Below are 17,306 nucleotides of genomic sequence, written 5' to 3' on the forward strand. Positions count from 1 at the left end.
AGTAGATACACTCGAACGGGGAAGAGGATGTCCATTTCTAAGGCAAACCACTCAAAAAAACCCCCACCCTTTAATCTCTGAGGCATGCTTTTCTCTCTCTCTCTCTCTCTCCAAAGAGATTTTTTTTTTGTTGGACAGAATACAGTTAATCAATGAAAAAGTTGGGCCTTGCCATCACTAGAGCTACTACCCCATTCTTTTTCATTAATCTATTACAGAAGGACAGGTTTTTTTAATGACATTTTTACTTTAGTTATAACCAAAATGGATAATAATAATAATAATAATAATAATAATAATAATAATAATAATAATAATAATAATAATAATAATAATAATAATAATAATAATAATAATAATAATAAAGTTGGAAGGGACCTTGGAGGTCATCTTGTCCAAACCCCTGCTCAGGCAGGAAACCCTATACCATTTCAGACAAATGGCTGTCCAGTCTCTTCTTAAAAATGTCCGGTGTTGGAGCATTCATCGCTTCTGGAGGCAAGTTGTTCCACTGGTTAATTGTTCTAACTGACAGGAAGTTTCTCCTTAGATCTAGGTTGCTTCTCTCTTTGGTTAGTTTCCATTCGTTGCTTCTTGTCCTGCCTTTAGGCGCTTTAGAGAATAGCTTGACTCCCTCTTCTTTGTGGCAACCCCTGAGATATGTCCCCCCTCATCCTTCTCTTCATTAAACTAGACATATCTAATTCCAGCAACCGTTTCTTATATGTTTTAGCCTCCAGTTCCCTGATCATCTTTGTTGCTCTTCTCTGTACTCTTTCTAGAGTCTCAACATCTTTTTTACATCGTGGTGACCAAAACTGGATGCAGTAAAGGCATTGTAAAGTGGTATTAATACTTCACGTGATCTTGATTCTATCCCTCTGTTAATGCAGCATGTTAATGAGAAGTGAAATGCCTGTAAACATATTTACATAGATAAAATGAGGGATAAGGATAGAAATAATCAACCCTGAGAAAAGTACAAGATAGCCAAGATACCTCTACACACATACCCCCATGACCTGCTGTACTGTATATTTATTTGCAAAACTGCTGTATGCTCTCTAAAATAAATTATGCCTCTTTTCCCATAGCTTCTCAACCTTATAAACCACAGAAAACGATCTCACTGAACAAAATGGGGGTTGTGTTTTGACTAAGTATGTGTAGGACCTGGTTCTAGGTTTCCAGGTTTTTTATTCAAGTTAAAATTAAAACATAATTTCATATTTTTTTGGCAAGCTGGCAGAGGCACAGGCATTCCGGAACCTGCACAAAAGTTATTTTTAATTTTAGAAAAAAGGGGCAAACATAATGACCATCCAATTCATTTGCATTCTTCGTGTTTTTGAAGAAGCAATAATTGAAAATTATGCATCAAATGGACCCCTTCAAATACAGAAGCTGTAAAATTGGTTCAAGATGTATAAAAATTCTTTCTTTTCTAGACAGTTTGGGACATTGATAAGGAAAAAAAAGTTAAAGGCTAAGCTTGGAAAAAACATTCTTAGTAAAAATTCTAAATCATTGGCCCTAAGTAGTAGGAACTTATTAGGGCCTAACCATATTTAATTTGGAATGTGCTAATTTTCTTGCTTACAAAAAGATACACATATACACCATGCTAAACAACAAAAACACTGACGTAAAACATTTGGAGAGAAGGGATATGTGGACAGTACGCATCAACATACATACATCATATGGACTCCTTGAACTGAAGACACTCATAAAGGAACAGAAATTATTGGCAATATTAGAAGCCCACCTGGAATTACCAGAAGAAAGATTGTCAATATTCTTCTCGGTTATATTGCCTATGAACAAAGCTTGATGATTAAAGGAGAAAAAATAGAGAGATGGGGAAAATATATTAACCTAGAAAGTAACTGGTCTAGCTCTAGGATCTTAAGGAATCCTGCACCCTACAAATCTTCGTAAACCTGAAAGAGGTAAGTGTGCAAATTAAGAATCTTCTACGACTATATCTCCTTTGTTTAGTTGAATTGACAAGACTTTTACAGCACTGATGTCTCCTTTAGCCCTATTGTTGAATAGCTAGGATAGTGATGGCGAACCTTTTAGGGACCGAGTGCCCAAAAACTGGCTCCACCCCCTGCCCCGCCCCCGCTCTGCCCCCCCATTCCCCACCCCGCCTGCCCACAGGACTACTCACCGCCTCCACAGCCCACTGCAGATCGCCCAGGGAGCCCAGCAGCGCTATGGCGGCCACACCTTTTGCCCGCGCCCTGCAGCATCAACTGCATGATGGGGTGTGAGGGCAGAGTCTTGTCTACGCTGCCTGGCTGCCATGTCCTTGGCTGCGTTGCTCCGTGTGGGCCACGCTCGAGGGCAACTCTCCTTCAGGGGGGCTGCTGGAGAGGAGGGGGTCACAGGGGGAGGCAAGGCTGGGGCAACGGCACATGTGCCCACAAAGAGGGGTCCGAGTGCCGCCTCTGGCACCCATGCCATACGTTCGCCATCACTGAGCTAGGACAAACAGTTCTAGTGACACTGTGTTTTAATTCTTGTTTTCCTGTTTGCTTTTATCCTAGCATTTAAAAAAATAACCTTTGAACTTAAAAGCCATTAGTGAAAGTTACTTACTGTTTTATTGCTTACAGTTACATCATGTTCTTCTGCCAAATTACCTAAGCAAATGTACACTGAAATCATAGGAAGGACGTCCTGTGCAAGCAGTTTGCATATCTAAATAATAGGATTTTTTTAAAAAAAATATACTTTTCAGTTTTGTCAAAAATACTAAATCAATTTTGATAAAATTATACCCTTAAACCTGTCTGTCAAGATGAGAATAAAATATAACTAATACAGAGAATCTTCATACTACTTCTTTGAAAGCATAAAAGGGTTTTTTGAAATCAAATATACATGAAGTAGGAAAAACAATGTTTTTAATGGGAAAAAATGTCTTTAATCTGCAATGGAAGAACTACAGGTAATTGGAAAGACTGCTCAGATGTAGCTCTCATTTACATCAACTGAAACTTGTCTGGAAACATAGCAAAATGTATGACAAATACAGATTTGCAAAACAGCTTCACTTGCTAGCTAGAGCAAGACAGTGCCGTGACATGGATAAGTGAGGTGCTCCTACACCAAGGGTAAGCAACCTTGGCTCTTTTATGACTCGTGGACTTCAACTCCCAGAATTCCTGAGCCAGCCATGCTGAGGGGAAAGGGAGAGGTTTCCAAGCTGAGCCATGCTGGCTCAGGAATTCTGGGAGTTGAAGTCCACGAATCATAAAAGAGCCAAGGTTGCCTACCCCTGTCTTACACCAAACTAGCCATTTGGCTTTCCTGGTCACCCCCACCCAAATGGGTGCTTTCTGCCCAGGCATATATATCTGAGGATCCAGCTGAGAGATATGCAGCCACACTTTAAAAGTCCTGATTTGTTTTGTAGAGCTGCATCAGCCCTTCAATGGAGCCTTGATTAAACTGAATCAACTCTTTAGGGCTGGCATCTCCAAACTTTAGGGCTTCACACAGGCCAGCCCAAGGAACCCACCAAGGTGCCAAATATCTGCTGGAATCTTAATGATGTCCACTTTGGGATTGGTGTACTTCTAACTTCTGCTTTCTGGGATGCTGGTCTTCTCACATTAAGAGAACTGACCATCTTATTAGTATTTGGAAAGTCTTAAAAACCCATCCCTTTTTAAAAACAAATTGATGCTTTTAGTTTAAAATGTTGTTTTAGTACTTTTCCCCTTATTTTATTTCCATTGCGAACAGCTCATGGGATGTTGCTAGTTGGTAATATCATAATAAAATTGTGATTTTAGATATATTCTAGGCTGGACAAATGCTGTAAATACTTTGATATTAATCATACTGTTAATACAGTGAAAGCAAAAACAATTTCCAGTAACATGTTAGTTGAAATACTTGTTCTCCATTTAAGCTTGTAAGGAACAACTATGTGAATGATCTTTTCTTTATTATTAATTTGTAGGCAAAAGGTGCAGCTTTTTAAAAGAATGTTGGGAAAATGTAGCTCCCTCATGCTGCTAATGTTTACTCAAGCCATTTTCTAGGCTTTATTGACATTGACTGAAAAAGTTACCTATAGGTTTTGTTACCTGCAGGAGCAAGAAATTAATGTAATTTTACAATAGGCTTTTAATACACCATTATTAAAAATATATACCCCTCTATTGCAATTGCACAAGCCCTGAACTGTACTCACAGAAGACCTAGTTTATAGAGCTATAAGATCATAATATCAATTTGTGAACGTTAAGTGTACAAGCATGAATTGACTAATATTTATGTTGGTTTACAAAGATTATAGAGAAGAAGTGCAGTTCTATACATGCCAAATCAGAAGTAAATCTTCTCCCAGATAAGAGTGCCTAGCATTGTAGGATATCCCATTGATCTGACGTGGATCAATTCCATTGAGCATGTGGTTAGGCTGAAATAATATTTGTGTGTATAGACTGGTGTGCTGTCCATTTTTGGCTTCATGATTGCTAACAGAGAGCAATTCCTTTAGAGCAAATCCCGTTTCACCCAAGAAGCAGGGAGGGGATGTTGAGGCAGAAAAGAGGGCAGCAGCATGGAAAAAGCAGCTCTAAATAACACCACAGTCATTGTTAAGCTAGGTAACTTTATCACCAAACGGCATACCGTATCACCACAAGTAAAAAGGATACCTGCACTTCAATTATGTATCCTGCATCAAAGATCAGAGCTTAAGAAAATCAATGATTTAATCACTTCTCAGACTTGAACTGAGACATTCCATAGCCGATTGGTGACAGGCTAGTTATCGAGGGACTTTCTTTTGAGCTTATCATGTAGATTGGAATGAAGTTGTTCCACAGGCTAATTTACTTAGCAAAGTTTTAAAAAAATCTTAAAGAAATGGATTATTTCCATTAGGCTACCAAGGGTGGAACTGTCTAAAAAGTAAAAGAGAGCATGCAATGATGCAATCGCCCGGGTTTAACGTATTGTCTGGAAGCTGGCCTTAAACTGGCCATATGAGACGTCGTGGTACAGTGGTTAGAATGCAGTACTGCAGGCTGACTCTGCTCACATTGCCAAGAGTTCAATTCCTTCGATTCTCATCCGCTCAAGGTTGACTCAGCCTTCCATCCTTCCGAGGTCGGTAAAATGAGGACCAAATTGTTGGGGACAACAGGCTGCCTCTGTAAACCACTTATATTGCTATTAAGTGCAGAGGACAGAGAGGAAACAGGATCAACAGGCTGACACCTATGTTGAGGTTGATGCGCTGATGGGCTTCTGGATCCAATTTGAGATACTTGGAGCCCTACGTGACTTGGCATCTCTGTACTTGCAGGATTGTCTCTCCTGACCAGAATCTGCCAATCTCCTAAGAGGAGTTAATCAGGATTCGCATCCCTGATGAGATTAAACAAGAGCGAACACAGAGACATACAGTACGTACTTTCCTGGAGATGGATCCCCACATATTGGAGTACCTTGCTGGAGATTGATGCAGTTTTGTGAAGGACAGCAGATATACTAGTTTTGGGTTATTAACTACAACGGTCACTTTTCATTTTGCACATTTTATTTCAGTTCTTATAGGTTTCTGGCATACTACAAAAGTTGTAGACTCTACTGTCTAAAATAGATTTCTTTCTAGGTTGTTATAAGATAGAAGAATGCCCTTACCCAATCTTGCACACCACCATTTGCTTCAAATGATGATTGGGCCAGCAACAAAGTTTCTTAAATATACATGTTTCCACATTATGGTTGATCCAAAACATGCTTAGTCCACCAAAAAGAAGTCCCATGTTTTGGAATACTTATGCCATTTTACAACCTCCATAATCTCCATATGAATCACTTTTTGTGGCTTTGGACAAGCATCTTAACTGGCAAAACCCCACTTTGCACTTGTGCGCGAGTTTCCGGATTGTGCTTCAAAGAGAACACGAGTGCTCGCACGGTCCTGCGATAGGACGTGTTAACAAGATGGGAAGAGAGATAAAAAGCTTCTTGCTCAATATTTTCTGCCAGCAGGTGACCAATCTGAAAACAGAAAGTAAGAAATGAAATCCTTATGTTTAATAAGGAGGCTCAGCATTTGCAACGGAGGTGGTTTCTTAATCAGCTCAAACAAGGAAATTCACATCATAATTTAAACAGGAAGAACAATTTCATTTCAATTAAACAATAACGGCTGTGTGGTCATTACCTTTTTTTTTTTTTTAATCAACCCAACAGGAAAGTAATCAGCCTGGGATATCAGGCTCAAAAGCAATTATGAATGGAGGAGTACCACGTCTAATAACACCGATTTCTGCTGGGGTTTTAGACTACTCTAAAACTAAATCCTAGATATTCTAAATCCTTTACAAAACTGACTGGCAAGGCTGTAAAAGGAAATGGAGACTCTGTGCACAAGTGTCAGGTGTAATCAAGAAAACAGAAAAGGATTTGTTACAGCATTAATTTTGAAGTCCAGCCTCAGCATGTGCCAAGCTATATACAATGAGATATCTACGGAAGCAATATTGAAATAAAATAAAAGCAGTGACTGCCTACAAAAAAAACAGGGTTATTTCGTTTTGATTATTGGTGACACAGAACTAAGGAGACTCCTGTTTATCTTAACATATTTTTCAGCCACTGTGGGAATAACCTCATCACACTCAACTGCGTCTTATACCAGAACGATGTTGTTAGTTTTCATTTACATTGAATAACTTATTCCTACTGGAGAGAATTACTGATCACAGTGTCTTTGCAGAATTGTGAGTTTAAAATGCATATTCCCAAACTTACTTTTCCAATTATTTAGAATATCCTGTTGGTTTTAGAATCACTGTCACTTATATTAGTGCTTTTTCTAACTGCTCTGCTGATTTATACGTCTCTGTCTTCTTAAGCAATGTCTCATATGAGAAAATTCAAATAATAAGGTGTATTTACTATCAACCTTCAAGTTCACTTTAGAAATTAATGTGGACCAGAGTTAAACAGATATGATATGAATGAAGGAGATATGATACGAACTTACTCTAACACTGCCGGGATCCAGCCTAAGCAAACCTACACCTGTACTTTGAGCCCATAGCTCATCGTATTTTACTTGTTTTACTTATGCAGATTTCAATATGTTCCCATGCTCAATAGCAGCTTGCAGGGATATACTGTGAAGACAAATGTAGCCTTTTCCAGTGTAACAATGCCAGGGTTAAATGTGTAGGAAATTATAGATAAATCTTCATTTCATTTATACGTAAAACTGTAAAAATGGCTTGCAAAAAGTAAACTGACTCACGTATTCCATCTATATTATTACAAACATACAGTATATGCATACATATTTAATTAAAATTGTATCTACTTTAATAAACTTTTAACATTTCTTATTCTAGACATTTGAATATATTCCCCTTCCCTGCTTAAATAGATGTGTATTCTTTAAATTATAGCTATCTTGTGCATATGCATTAAAAAAAGCAAGACACCAAAAACAGATGCAATGCCAGGGAAGACTGATCTGGTGTACTACAAATTATTTTACAAAGCTAGGGAGGTAGGTCAAGATGCTGACTGTCCCTTTGAGAATAAATATTTCCCATTGCAGCCTGCAATAAAATTCTGGCTATATATTTATTTTAGTAGATTTATTTCTGGCTCTTCAGTAAAAGTAACTGTTTTGTTCGAACAGAAACAATACTACAATCATAAAATCAAGTGAAAAGTGAAAAAAAAAATAACTGTGATTTGTTAGCATGTAACATTAAAAATGGAAACACTGTTTGATAGTTAGGCATATATAAACAGTTTACACAAAATCAGAGGAGTGGGCTTCTTATGCTACATGGGGCTGCCACTGAAGACCATCAGGAAGCATCAGGGAAGTCCAGGGCGCAGTGGCACAGGTAGTTATGGACACATCTCACTATCCCCAGGTAACACTGCTTCTCATTGAGATGCACTGATTTTCAAAAGGCTTCCAGGTGAAATTCAAGATACTACCTTAAAAGGCCTACACGGCACAGGACCAAATTACTTGAAAGACCATCTTCTCCCAAGAACATCTGCCTGCCCCACATACTCCCGCAGGGAATCCAGATTTCTTCTTTTCCTTCTTATGGGTCTCTAAAATAGAGATCCCCAACCTTTTGGGCACCAGGGACCAGTTCCATGGAGAGAGGTTTTTCCATGGACCGGAGGGTGCGTGGTTTTGTGTGCTGCCTGCATCCTGCGGATGGGGTTTTGCTTGTTTGTGCGGACCGGTTGCTGGCATGCTGTGGCCCGGTACTGGTCCACGGACCGGGGGTTGGGGACCCCTGCCCTAGAGCCATGCCTTTTCTATGGTTGCCATATTCTTTGGAATGATCTCCAATCTCCACTCCAACATATGAGATGCCCCAACTGTGTTCACTTTTAGAAAAACTATCTGGCTCTTCTCCTCAGCACGAGGGGCCAGTTGAGTGAGAATCTCCTTTTGGTTATTTTGTTATGTTGCTTGATCACCATTTTTTATTTATATATTATATATGTCTAAGATTATATGGTTTGGGAGGGATTTCTTGCTTGTTTTTAGGCTGTACACTGCCCAGAATCACACTGTTTTGAGTTGGTGACCTTACGAATCTTGTTCATAAAATAATAAATAAATATTCTACAGTAAGTGATAACAATGAAGTTTTTTTTTTACTTTGGTTTAGCATGGTGTAAATCATTGTGACTTAAAAAAAAATCAACCAGGATTTATGGCTTAGTAGGTTCTCCTCACAGATTGCTTAGTACCTGGACTGCTGGATTGCTGCTTTGGGGCTGCTCTGTGTATAACTGTATCTAGGGATATATTTTTTTTTAAAAAAGTAGATGTTTGGTAGGCACCTTTTAACAAGTACAGGGTTTTGGGGTGGGGGGGGTTTATACTGTAATCTTCATAAAACTTTTAATAAAAAAAATTAAAAAATTTAAAAAAACAAAAAACAAGTGACCATATTTAGTGAGAGAAAAGCAAGAAATAGTGGTGTCTTTAAAATGTAGTTGGAGCAAAAATTTTAAAAAAACCTCAGGTTAAAGGTAAAATGTAGATACTTGTGTAATTACTGCCACTCTGCACTCACATTTTCATATATAAAATCCTTATAATACGTACAACACTGTTAAACTAGTTCCCCAGTTAAACCTGGTTTGAACCACTGCAATATTATGCATCTGTCTGAAAAAACTGTGGGCCACAACTGAGGATTCCAAATCCCAAGTTGGTCTACTAACCATTTGACATTTTAGCTCTAGGACCTGCTGGAGCTATTAACAAAACAGGAGGGCATAATTTTCTGACCAAAGTTGATAAGGAATAAAAGCACTGCCTCTAAATTTTGCTTTGTACTCTTCGAGTACCTTGACATGCCATTTAAAGGATAATTAATGAATTCATTTGAAAGGATAATTATTATGGAGTTTAATAGAGCAAGCACGCTGGTCGTTAAGGCTCAGGGAGAATTCTTGTTGTGTTCATTACGTAAGGGTACCACAGGGATCTGATATTTACCACCACTTTGTACACTATTGACCCTCTCTGTAGGGTCTCACAATAAACTTTGATTTACAAACATTTAATTACAGATATAAGGTTTGCCTGAAGTATAGACCATCTGGAGAGAATACCAGTATTTATACCTTGTACACAAAATAATAAGTACTGGTACATATTTACATATTTCTTTTCTCTCAGATGATTTCCTAGATGACTACATAATGCTGGGTAACAATTTGTTTAATTATATTTCACTGAACTGATCATAGTCAATTGATTATGTAACATGTTAAGCTATAAACCATGATTTACAAAGTGAAATATATATTTGCACAACATGCAAATCCAAAGCAAATCGCATTACGGCTAAGCACGATTCGTAAACACAATCCCAAGCCAATACTTGCACTGCTTCTAGAAATAAGCTTACAGTGGTAAAATAAAGGATCTTTTCTGTTGTAAATAAGAAGTTAAATCTGATATCACTTCAGCAGCAAACCCAAAATGATATTTATTTCTTGAGGCCTTCCAGCACATAACTAAAGCAGGTTTTAAAATATTTTATTCCTTCTTCCAGTTTTTGGCTTCTGTCATGCTTTTGTTGTTTCAGCTGATTTTATATTTCAATTTATGGCAGCTGATATTGTTTTTATGATCGTTCTGGACCACTCTGGGAATTGTGTGAAGCAAAAGTACAAAACATTTTAAATGAAATTATGACGGCAGCTACTCCAGAGGAATGTGTATGGATCCGCTTCACTAAAAACGAGTAATATAAATATTTGGCTAGATGTTACGGATAGGTACACAGGAATAAGGAAAAATGATAGAGAATGTATTTCCCTCAACATTTCCTCAACAGTATACTACAACTGGGCTTTTTACTCATTTATTTATTTATTAAAAACATTTATATGGCCACCCAACTCATTCACAGTGACTCTGAGCAGCTTATAGAAGTAAAAGGTATAGGTGCAGTCTCCTCACTGATCCACATGGTTTTCATCCTCCACTACCTGAAATTTATACATTTATCTTCTCTATTTTTTCTTCTTTTCTTAACCTCTGCTATCGAGACAAAATGCACCAGAGTGAAGTATGTTATATCATAGTAACAACCAGCAGCCAATTTCAATAAATATAGTTTTTTTTATCACCACCAGAGAGCTAAAGTACCTTCTGGAGGGAAAAAAAGGTCCTATTGGCAAATTACTTATCAATAAGTAACTTTGGATATCAACTTGTGATTTATTTATGTAAAATGTTTACTGCTACTTTCATTCCCTCCTTGTCTAAACAGATGAAGCCAGACTGAGTTTTTCAAGATTAGCTGAAACTATCTGAAAACTGATGTCACTTGCTTAAAATGCAATTCAGGATAAGAGGAGGAATAAACAAATTGACTGTGGTTTTTTTTTTTTTAGAGATAGAGAATTTATTGAAATATAAGGAAGCCAAAACTAAGCCAGCGTTGGATTTATTATCTGTTCCCTCAAACTGCAAAGTAACTTGCCTTCAAGATCATTCATGTTTGCATCTGAATGCCTGCCATCTCACTTCAACTGGATTATTTCTTTAGAAAATTTACAGTGTATGGCTGTCGGTCTTATAGGATTGTAATTTTTCATGATGTACAGGAAAATAACCAAATAAAAAACTGTTAAAACCAACAATATCAACAAAAAAAAATCAGCATATCAATAGCACATAACAGAACAAATGTAGCTCAGGGTTGAACTGGTGGAGTTCTTGGTGCTCGCTCAGGTTGATTGTTTGCTGGCAGATGATTCATTACCTAATTATTTGGTTTTGGTATTATTGTAAACTGCCCAGACTCACTTGCAGAGTGAAATGGGTCATGTATATAAATTTGATAAATAAATAAACTAGCTAACATCATGAATGCAAGAACTCCATAAGAACACATGGTCAGGGCCCATCAACATACCCTTCTCCTCTCAAAGATAGGTGTATCTATCACCCTGGCTCAACAAAGCTAATAGGGTCAGGGCTAACCAAAGTTTGCTGGGGGAGGGTGGAGATCATCCCAAAGTATAGATCAGTGGTGGCGAACCTATGGCACAGGTGCCAGAGGCGGCACTTGGAGCCCTCTCTGTGGGCACACGTGCTGTTGCCCAAGCCTTGCCTCCACCTGCGACCCCCTCCTCACCAGCAGCCTCCCTGGAGGAAAGTCGCCCCTGAGCGTGGCCCACACGGAGCAGCGCAGCCAAGGACATGGCGGCCAGGCAGCGTAGACAAGACTCTGCCCTCACACCCCAACACGCACAGTTGATGCTGCGGGGGGTGAGCAGAGGGCGTGGCCGCCATGGTGCTGCTGGGCTGCCTGGGTGATCTGCGGCAGGCCCTGGAGGCGGTGAGTGGCCCTGCGGGCAGGCAGGGTGGAGCAGAGGCAGGGCAGGGGGTGGAGCGGGGGCGGGACCAGTTTTTGGGCACTCGGTCTCTAAAAGGTTCGCCATCACTGATATAGATGCTACATAAGGGTCCTAGGTCCCATTAGAAGGCACTGGTTCAGGGAAGGGAATCGTGCCTAACCTGTTAGAGCGTGTGAGTTGGGCAGAAATAATGTGAGAAAAGCAGTGCCACCAATAACACCATAGTAATATTATACTAAGAAAAGTTATTTCCTAGAAATTTATCATGAAATACACATTACCTCGACTTCTAGAGCTTCTGCTAGTAGCTTCCGGGCATTCTGCCTCAGGCTCTCTGTTCTGGGATTACACCTGACTTCAATTAAAGGTCTATTTGACTGGTTTTTAATAAAGCTTCTCCACTCAGCGTAAACCTCTTTCGCAAGAGTGGCCACATCCTGATCCGGATGTTTCCGCATCTTATTCACTGTATGACCTAAGAGTAAATGAAAGATATAGAGTACATGGTAGCATTGAACGGGATGTTGGAAAGTGGGGCAAAGCTGAAAAAACATCTTTTCTCTTGTTACAGCCGCCACTACAGTCTAGAAATCCTGCTCAATGAGGAGCAATTGGTTGCTGTGACATCTATTCCCAAGCCAGAATTATTTCTTTTTGAGACCTATTATGACACGGAGATTTAGCAACAGAGAGGAATTGGGTGAAACCTAAACGAAAATTCAACTCCGTCATGTGGCTTTCCTAGAAATTGTCTACTTCGTGACACTTAAAATAAATTGAAAGCTATTTTGGGAATGTAACTCAGGAGGAGCAATTAAAATAAGCTCCACGAGCACAGAAGGAGAAAACGAAGAACCCATTGTTCTGAATGCTTGGTGAATTCTCTCTGTGTGTGTGGATGTGCAGCTTGATTGACAGAGGGCAATATTTATCATTTGAAGAAATCCTAGGGCAGTAATGCAAAGAAAAGGCAGAACCAGGACCAATACTAAACTTGACTGAACCCAGAATTCAAATAACTATTAATTAAATCAGTATGATTACACCCCAGGTATTAAACTGTTCCCCTTTGAACATTACAAACTATAGCTTAGGTGCAACTTCTCAAAGGACCCTGAGAGCTGCATCTTAGATTAGTGGCTCTAATGTGTGTGCAGATAGTCCTCAATTTACAACAGTTCAAAGTTACAACGGCACTGAAACAAGTGACTTATGACCGTTTTTCACACTTACAACCATTGCAGCATCTCCATGGTCACACTATCAAACTTCAAATGCTTGGCACGTGACTCATATTTATGATGGTTACAGTATCCCAGGGTCATGCGATCACTTTTTGCGACTTTCTGACAAACAAAGTCAATGGGGAAGCTTAATTCACTTAACTGTGCCATGAACGTAATAACTGCAATGATTCCCTTAAAAACTGTGACAAGAAAGGTTGTAAAATGAGGCAAAATTCACTTAACAAATGTCTCATTTGGCAACATAAATTTTAGGCTCAGTTGAGGTCGTAAGTCGAGGACTACCTCTACTAAATGCTTAGCATTTTATAACTGAACTATCCCAATTTACTCCCACAAGCCACGATTCTGGGCTTCCATGATAAGAATATAAAAAGCAAATTGTTACCTATTTTCGTTGAAAGTAAAATTTCCTTGGAAGGTATTTTCTTCCTTAACTCCATCAAGGCCTCAATTAGGTTCTCCTTAGGTTGAATTGAAAGCTCTAGTACAGATTTCCATCTTTTTAGATCTTCTACAACTACAACTCTCTAGGAAAGAAACCCATCATTAGGAGCTAGAATGAGACACACATATTTTGCTGCAAACTCATTTCCGGTGCTTTGTGTCAGTGAACAGTGGCGGTATTGCCCTATAAATTATTGATGATGATGATGGACAGTCAAATTCCGAAAATCGGATAATCCACACAGATGAGTACTTGTTTCACAGCGAGTCCCTGATGTAAAGTAAGTGAGTGAAATCTAGAAAGCAAAATCAACTCATTAGGCTGCCATTTTCAATTCACTTACTATTCTGAAGAGAGTGCGTAGAGCAGAGAGTCCTCATAAAAATCTGAGAACACCTCATAATGTTGCCACGATTCTTCACTATTACCTAAAGTAAACATGTACTTGCTTGCCTGTGATCTCTTGGCCCCAAACACATATTAACTGTAATTTTTTTCCCCTCTACACTGCTGTATCTGTTTCGCATCATTCATATTCTTCTGATTTATTCCACTACAAAATAAAGTTTTCCACTTTCTTTCTTAGGAAATTATATCATTTTTTTCCTGACTTCCTAAAGATTTTTCTTTTTTTATGGCTAATTTTTAAACTCTTCCCTATTCCTATACTTCTATAAATTATTTTCAAACACAAAGATCAATGTAATTATCATTTACACCTTTCTTCCTCTGTTTGGGTCTTTATGTCAATAGTCTCCAACTCTAAACATGCTTTCGGTCCATTTTAACTGACCTGCCTAGTCCAAATGTATCACAGGTACACTTTGACTTACAATCATTTGTTTAGTGACAGTTCGAAGTTACAGCTGCACTGAAAAAAGTGACTTATGACCATTTTTCACATTACAACTGTCACAGCATCCTCATGGTCACATGATCAAAATTCAGATGCTTAGCAACTGGCATGTATTTATTATGGTGGGAGAGTCCTGGGATCATGTGATCACCTTTTGTGTTTTTCTGACAAGCAAAGTCAATGGGGAAGCCAGATTCACTTAACAACTGTATTACCAACTTAACAACTGAATGATCCACTTAACAACGGTGCCCAGAAAGGTTGTAAAATGGGGCAAAACTCACTTAACAATTGTCTTGCTTAGCAATGGACATTTTGGTCATAAGCTGAGGACCACCTGTATTAAAACTTTTTCACACTGAAAATAGGTTATTTCCTCATTACAAAAACAGAGATACTGTTTTCATTTATTATAATAACAGAACACAGCAAAGGGGTACTTTGAAATTCCCACTTCATTTAACTGCTGAAGAATAAAGAAGTCACAAAAATAATTAAAAGGTTTCTCTTGAAGTAGCCCTGGATGTGATGTGCCAGGGAAAACTGACCAAAAAGGAAAACTGAGCTGAAAACAAAACCAACAGAATAAATTTGCTTAAAATTTGCTTTTTTTTGGTAAGTGTTACTTTTAAAATAAAGGAGATACTTTAAAAGAACTATTTGTTCCACATTACTGCTTTGTCTTTTGAGAGTAACTGATAAAGGTGTTCATTGGAAATACTTTCTAAATACAGTATTTTATTTAATTAAAAATGTTATCCCAGTAATGTGAAATTGCAACTTTTTCAAAATTTTTGAACTAGTTTGAATTAGTTTCATTTGATAGCTCAATTTTTCAAATGAATAATTTTACTTTACTAGGTATTGTTGGTTAATAAGAGTTATTAAAAATAGTTTTATGGGAGGCAGCCAAACAATAAATGCATTGAGTTGCTACCCACAGTAGGGACTGTAAGAGAAGCTGTCTCATTGGATTTGCTTACTTCCATTGTAAAAGGTGCACATTACATTTGATGTTATTACAGTTCTCAATATATTTTTGCAGCTTCACTGAATCACCATTTTGGTGAAACCTTTTCCAGAATGTTGTATAATCCATTTAAAGTATAAATGTTTCTTAAAACTTTAATAAAATGCATTCATTATTCTTTTCAAAGGTTAGTTGGGCTGATTAAAAACTTAAAATAGTTATTTTTTGAGAAGCTTCATATACTGAAATTACAGGGTACAAGAAAAGTTAAGAGTCATTTTACTTAATGATATTCCCATACATGAAAAAATAGGCTTTTCCTATAATCCCCCCCCAGCATTGGATTTTAAATACATATTAAATACATATTTTGTAAAATAGTTCTAGCTTTACCATTTATCCCCTCAGAAATACCGTCATGTTGTTTGAAACTAAAGAAAGAAATCTAAATTATTACAACGCAGAAGTATCTGAAACATACCTTCAGAGATTCTATTGTAGCTTGTTTATAAATCTTTTTTCCAGGATTGCTCTTTGTTGGTTCTCCTTTAGTTCTGGGTGTTCTTACAACAAATTTATCCATCATCTAATCCATAAACAGGAAAAAATAACTATTTATAGCAAGAAGGTACTTCTGTATGAAAGGAGGAAAAGAAGGATGATGTACTCCCAGTCTTCATAAATGGAGATTAATAGTGATCTTTGCAGTTTAAACTAAAAGCAGAAGGCCTGTAAATAATGTAAAAGTAGAAAAGGCCCCTGTACTCAAAAAATAATATAAATATCAGGCTTAAAATGCGTTATTGTGAGCTTGAACTGGGTGCTATTAAAAGGTTTTCAAGCGAGATCGGGAACTAAGTTGAAGCTGTTGAATTTCTATCATTGTACTTGTTGAGAAGCAAAGTTCTTGCTACTTTTTCCTTGAGAGTTTTTTTTAAAGTAATAAATTAATTTGGCAAAAAGTAAAATAATAGAAGACGAGCTGCATCTCACCTGAAAAAAAAAGCACTATTTGTCCAGGATGCCTGTTAATTGCCGGAATTGCATCTCCTTCCGCTTCTCGCCCTCCTGGAACTACATTTCCCAACAACCCTTCAACTGTAACCTACTTTCCTGTCCTTCCAGACTGATCGTAGAGATAAAAATTAGAGTAACCACACCCTTTACAGAGACATAGCTGCCGGATGTATTTTTGTTATTGTTATTCCACAGGAAAAACCATTCGGTGAGGGGAGGGAAGTCTTAAGAATTTAACATAATTGTGATTGCACAGAGAATTAACCTTCAAATGATCGTCTTCACGCTGTTACATAGTTGCGTGAAGCTACCTGTAAACGTATCTATCTCTACCATCCAATTGGTGAGTATTTCTCAACCCTGACAACTTTTTCAAATCCCAGATTCCCCCCCCCCCGGCATGTTGTCTAGGGCAGGGGTAGGCAACCTTGGCTCTTTTATGACTCGTGGACTTCAACTCCCAGAATTCCTGAGCCAGTCCACGAGTCATAAAAGAGCCAAAGTTGCCTACCCCTGGAGGGGATTCTGGGAGTCGAAGTCCACATATCTTAAAGTTGCCAAGATTGAGAAACTTTGCAGTAAGGGGAGATGCGCCTGACAATGCATATTAAAATAAGTGGAATAAAACTGGGTTGCGAGGAAGACGACCGTTTCTCTTTGTTTGTATGGGGTTTTTTTTTCTTTATTACTGTTTAAACAGTAATAGGACTAGAATTAGTGTAGTAGACCAGTGTTTCTCAACCTTGACAATTTTAAGGCATGTGGACTTCAACACCCAGAATTCCACAGCCAGCAATGCTGGCTGTGGAATTCTGGGAGTTGAAGTCCACATGCCTTAAAATTGTCAAGGTTGAGAAACACTGT

General features: G+C 38.2%; 1 protein-coding gene across 1 annotated transcript; it reads right to left on the reverse strand.

The window, feature by feature from the left end:
- Nucleotides 1-5,565: 5,565 nt before the first annotated feature.
- On the reverse strand, nucleotides 5,566-16,345 carry TCEANC2 (transcription elongation factor A N-terminal and central domain containing 2). The gene is made up of 4 exons (XM_015810872.1): nucleotides 15,907-16,345; nucleotides 13,540-13,681; nucleotides 12,189-12,382; nucleotides 5,566-6,036 (listed from the first exon to the last, which is right to left on the reverse strand). Exons 1-4 carry the CDS (start codon nucleotides 16,009-16,011, stop codon nucleotides 5,848-5,850), a joined length of 630 nt encoding a protein of 209 aa, XP_015666358.1. The 5' UTR covers nucleotides 16,012-16,345; the 3' UTR covers nucleotides 5,566-5,847.
- Nucleotides 16,346-17,306: the final 961 nt, after the last annotated feature.

The sequence above is a fragment of the Protobothrops mucrosquamatus genome, unplaced genomic scaffold (genome assembly GCF_001527695.2).
Source record: "Protobothrops mucrosquamatus isolate PMUCROS unplaced genomic scaffold, P.Mucros_1.0 scaffold24, whole genome shotgun sequence".
In the NCBI taxonomy this organism is placed as follows: Eukaryota; Metazoa; Chordata; class Lepidosauria; order Squamata; family Viperidae; genus Protobothrops; species Protobothrops mucrosquamatus.

Coding starts and splice junctions, on each gene's coding strand:
- TCEANC2 (XM_015810872.1), bottom strand. CDS start 16,011: ATGATGGATAAATTTGTTGTAAGAACACCCAGAACTAAAGGAGAACCA. Junction 12,383..13,539: donor TTTACTTTCAACGAAAATAG/GTAACAATTTGC, acceptor ATTTACTCTTAG/GTCATACAGTGAATAAGATG. Junction 6,037..12,188: donor CAGAAGCTCTAGAAGTCGAG/GTAATGTGTATT, acceptor TTCTGTTTTCAG/ATTGGTCACCTGCTGGCAGA.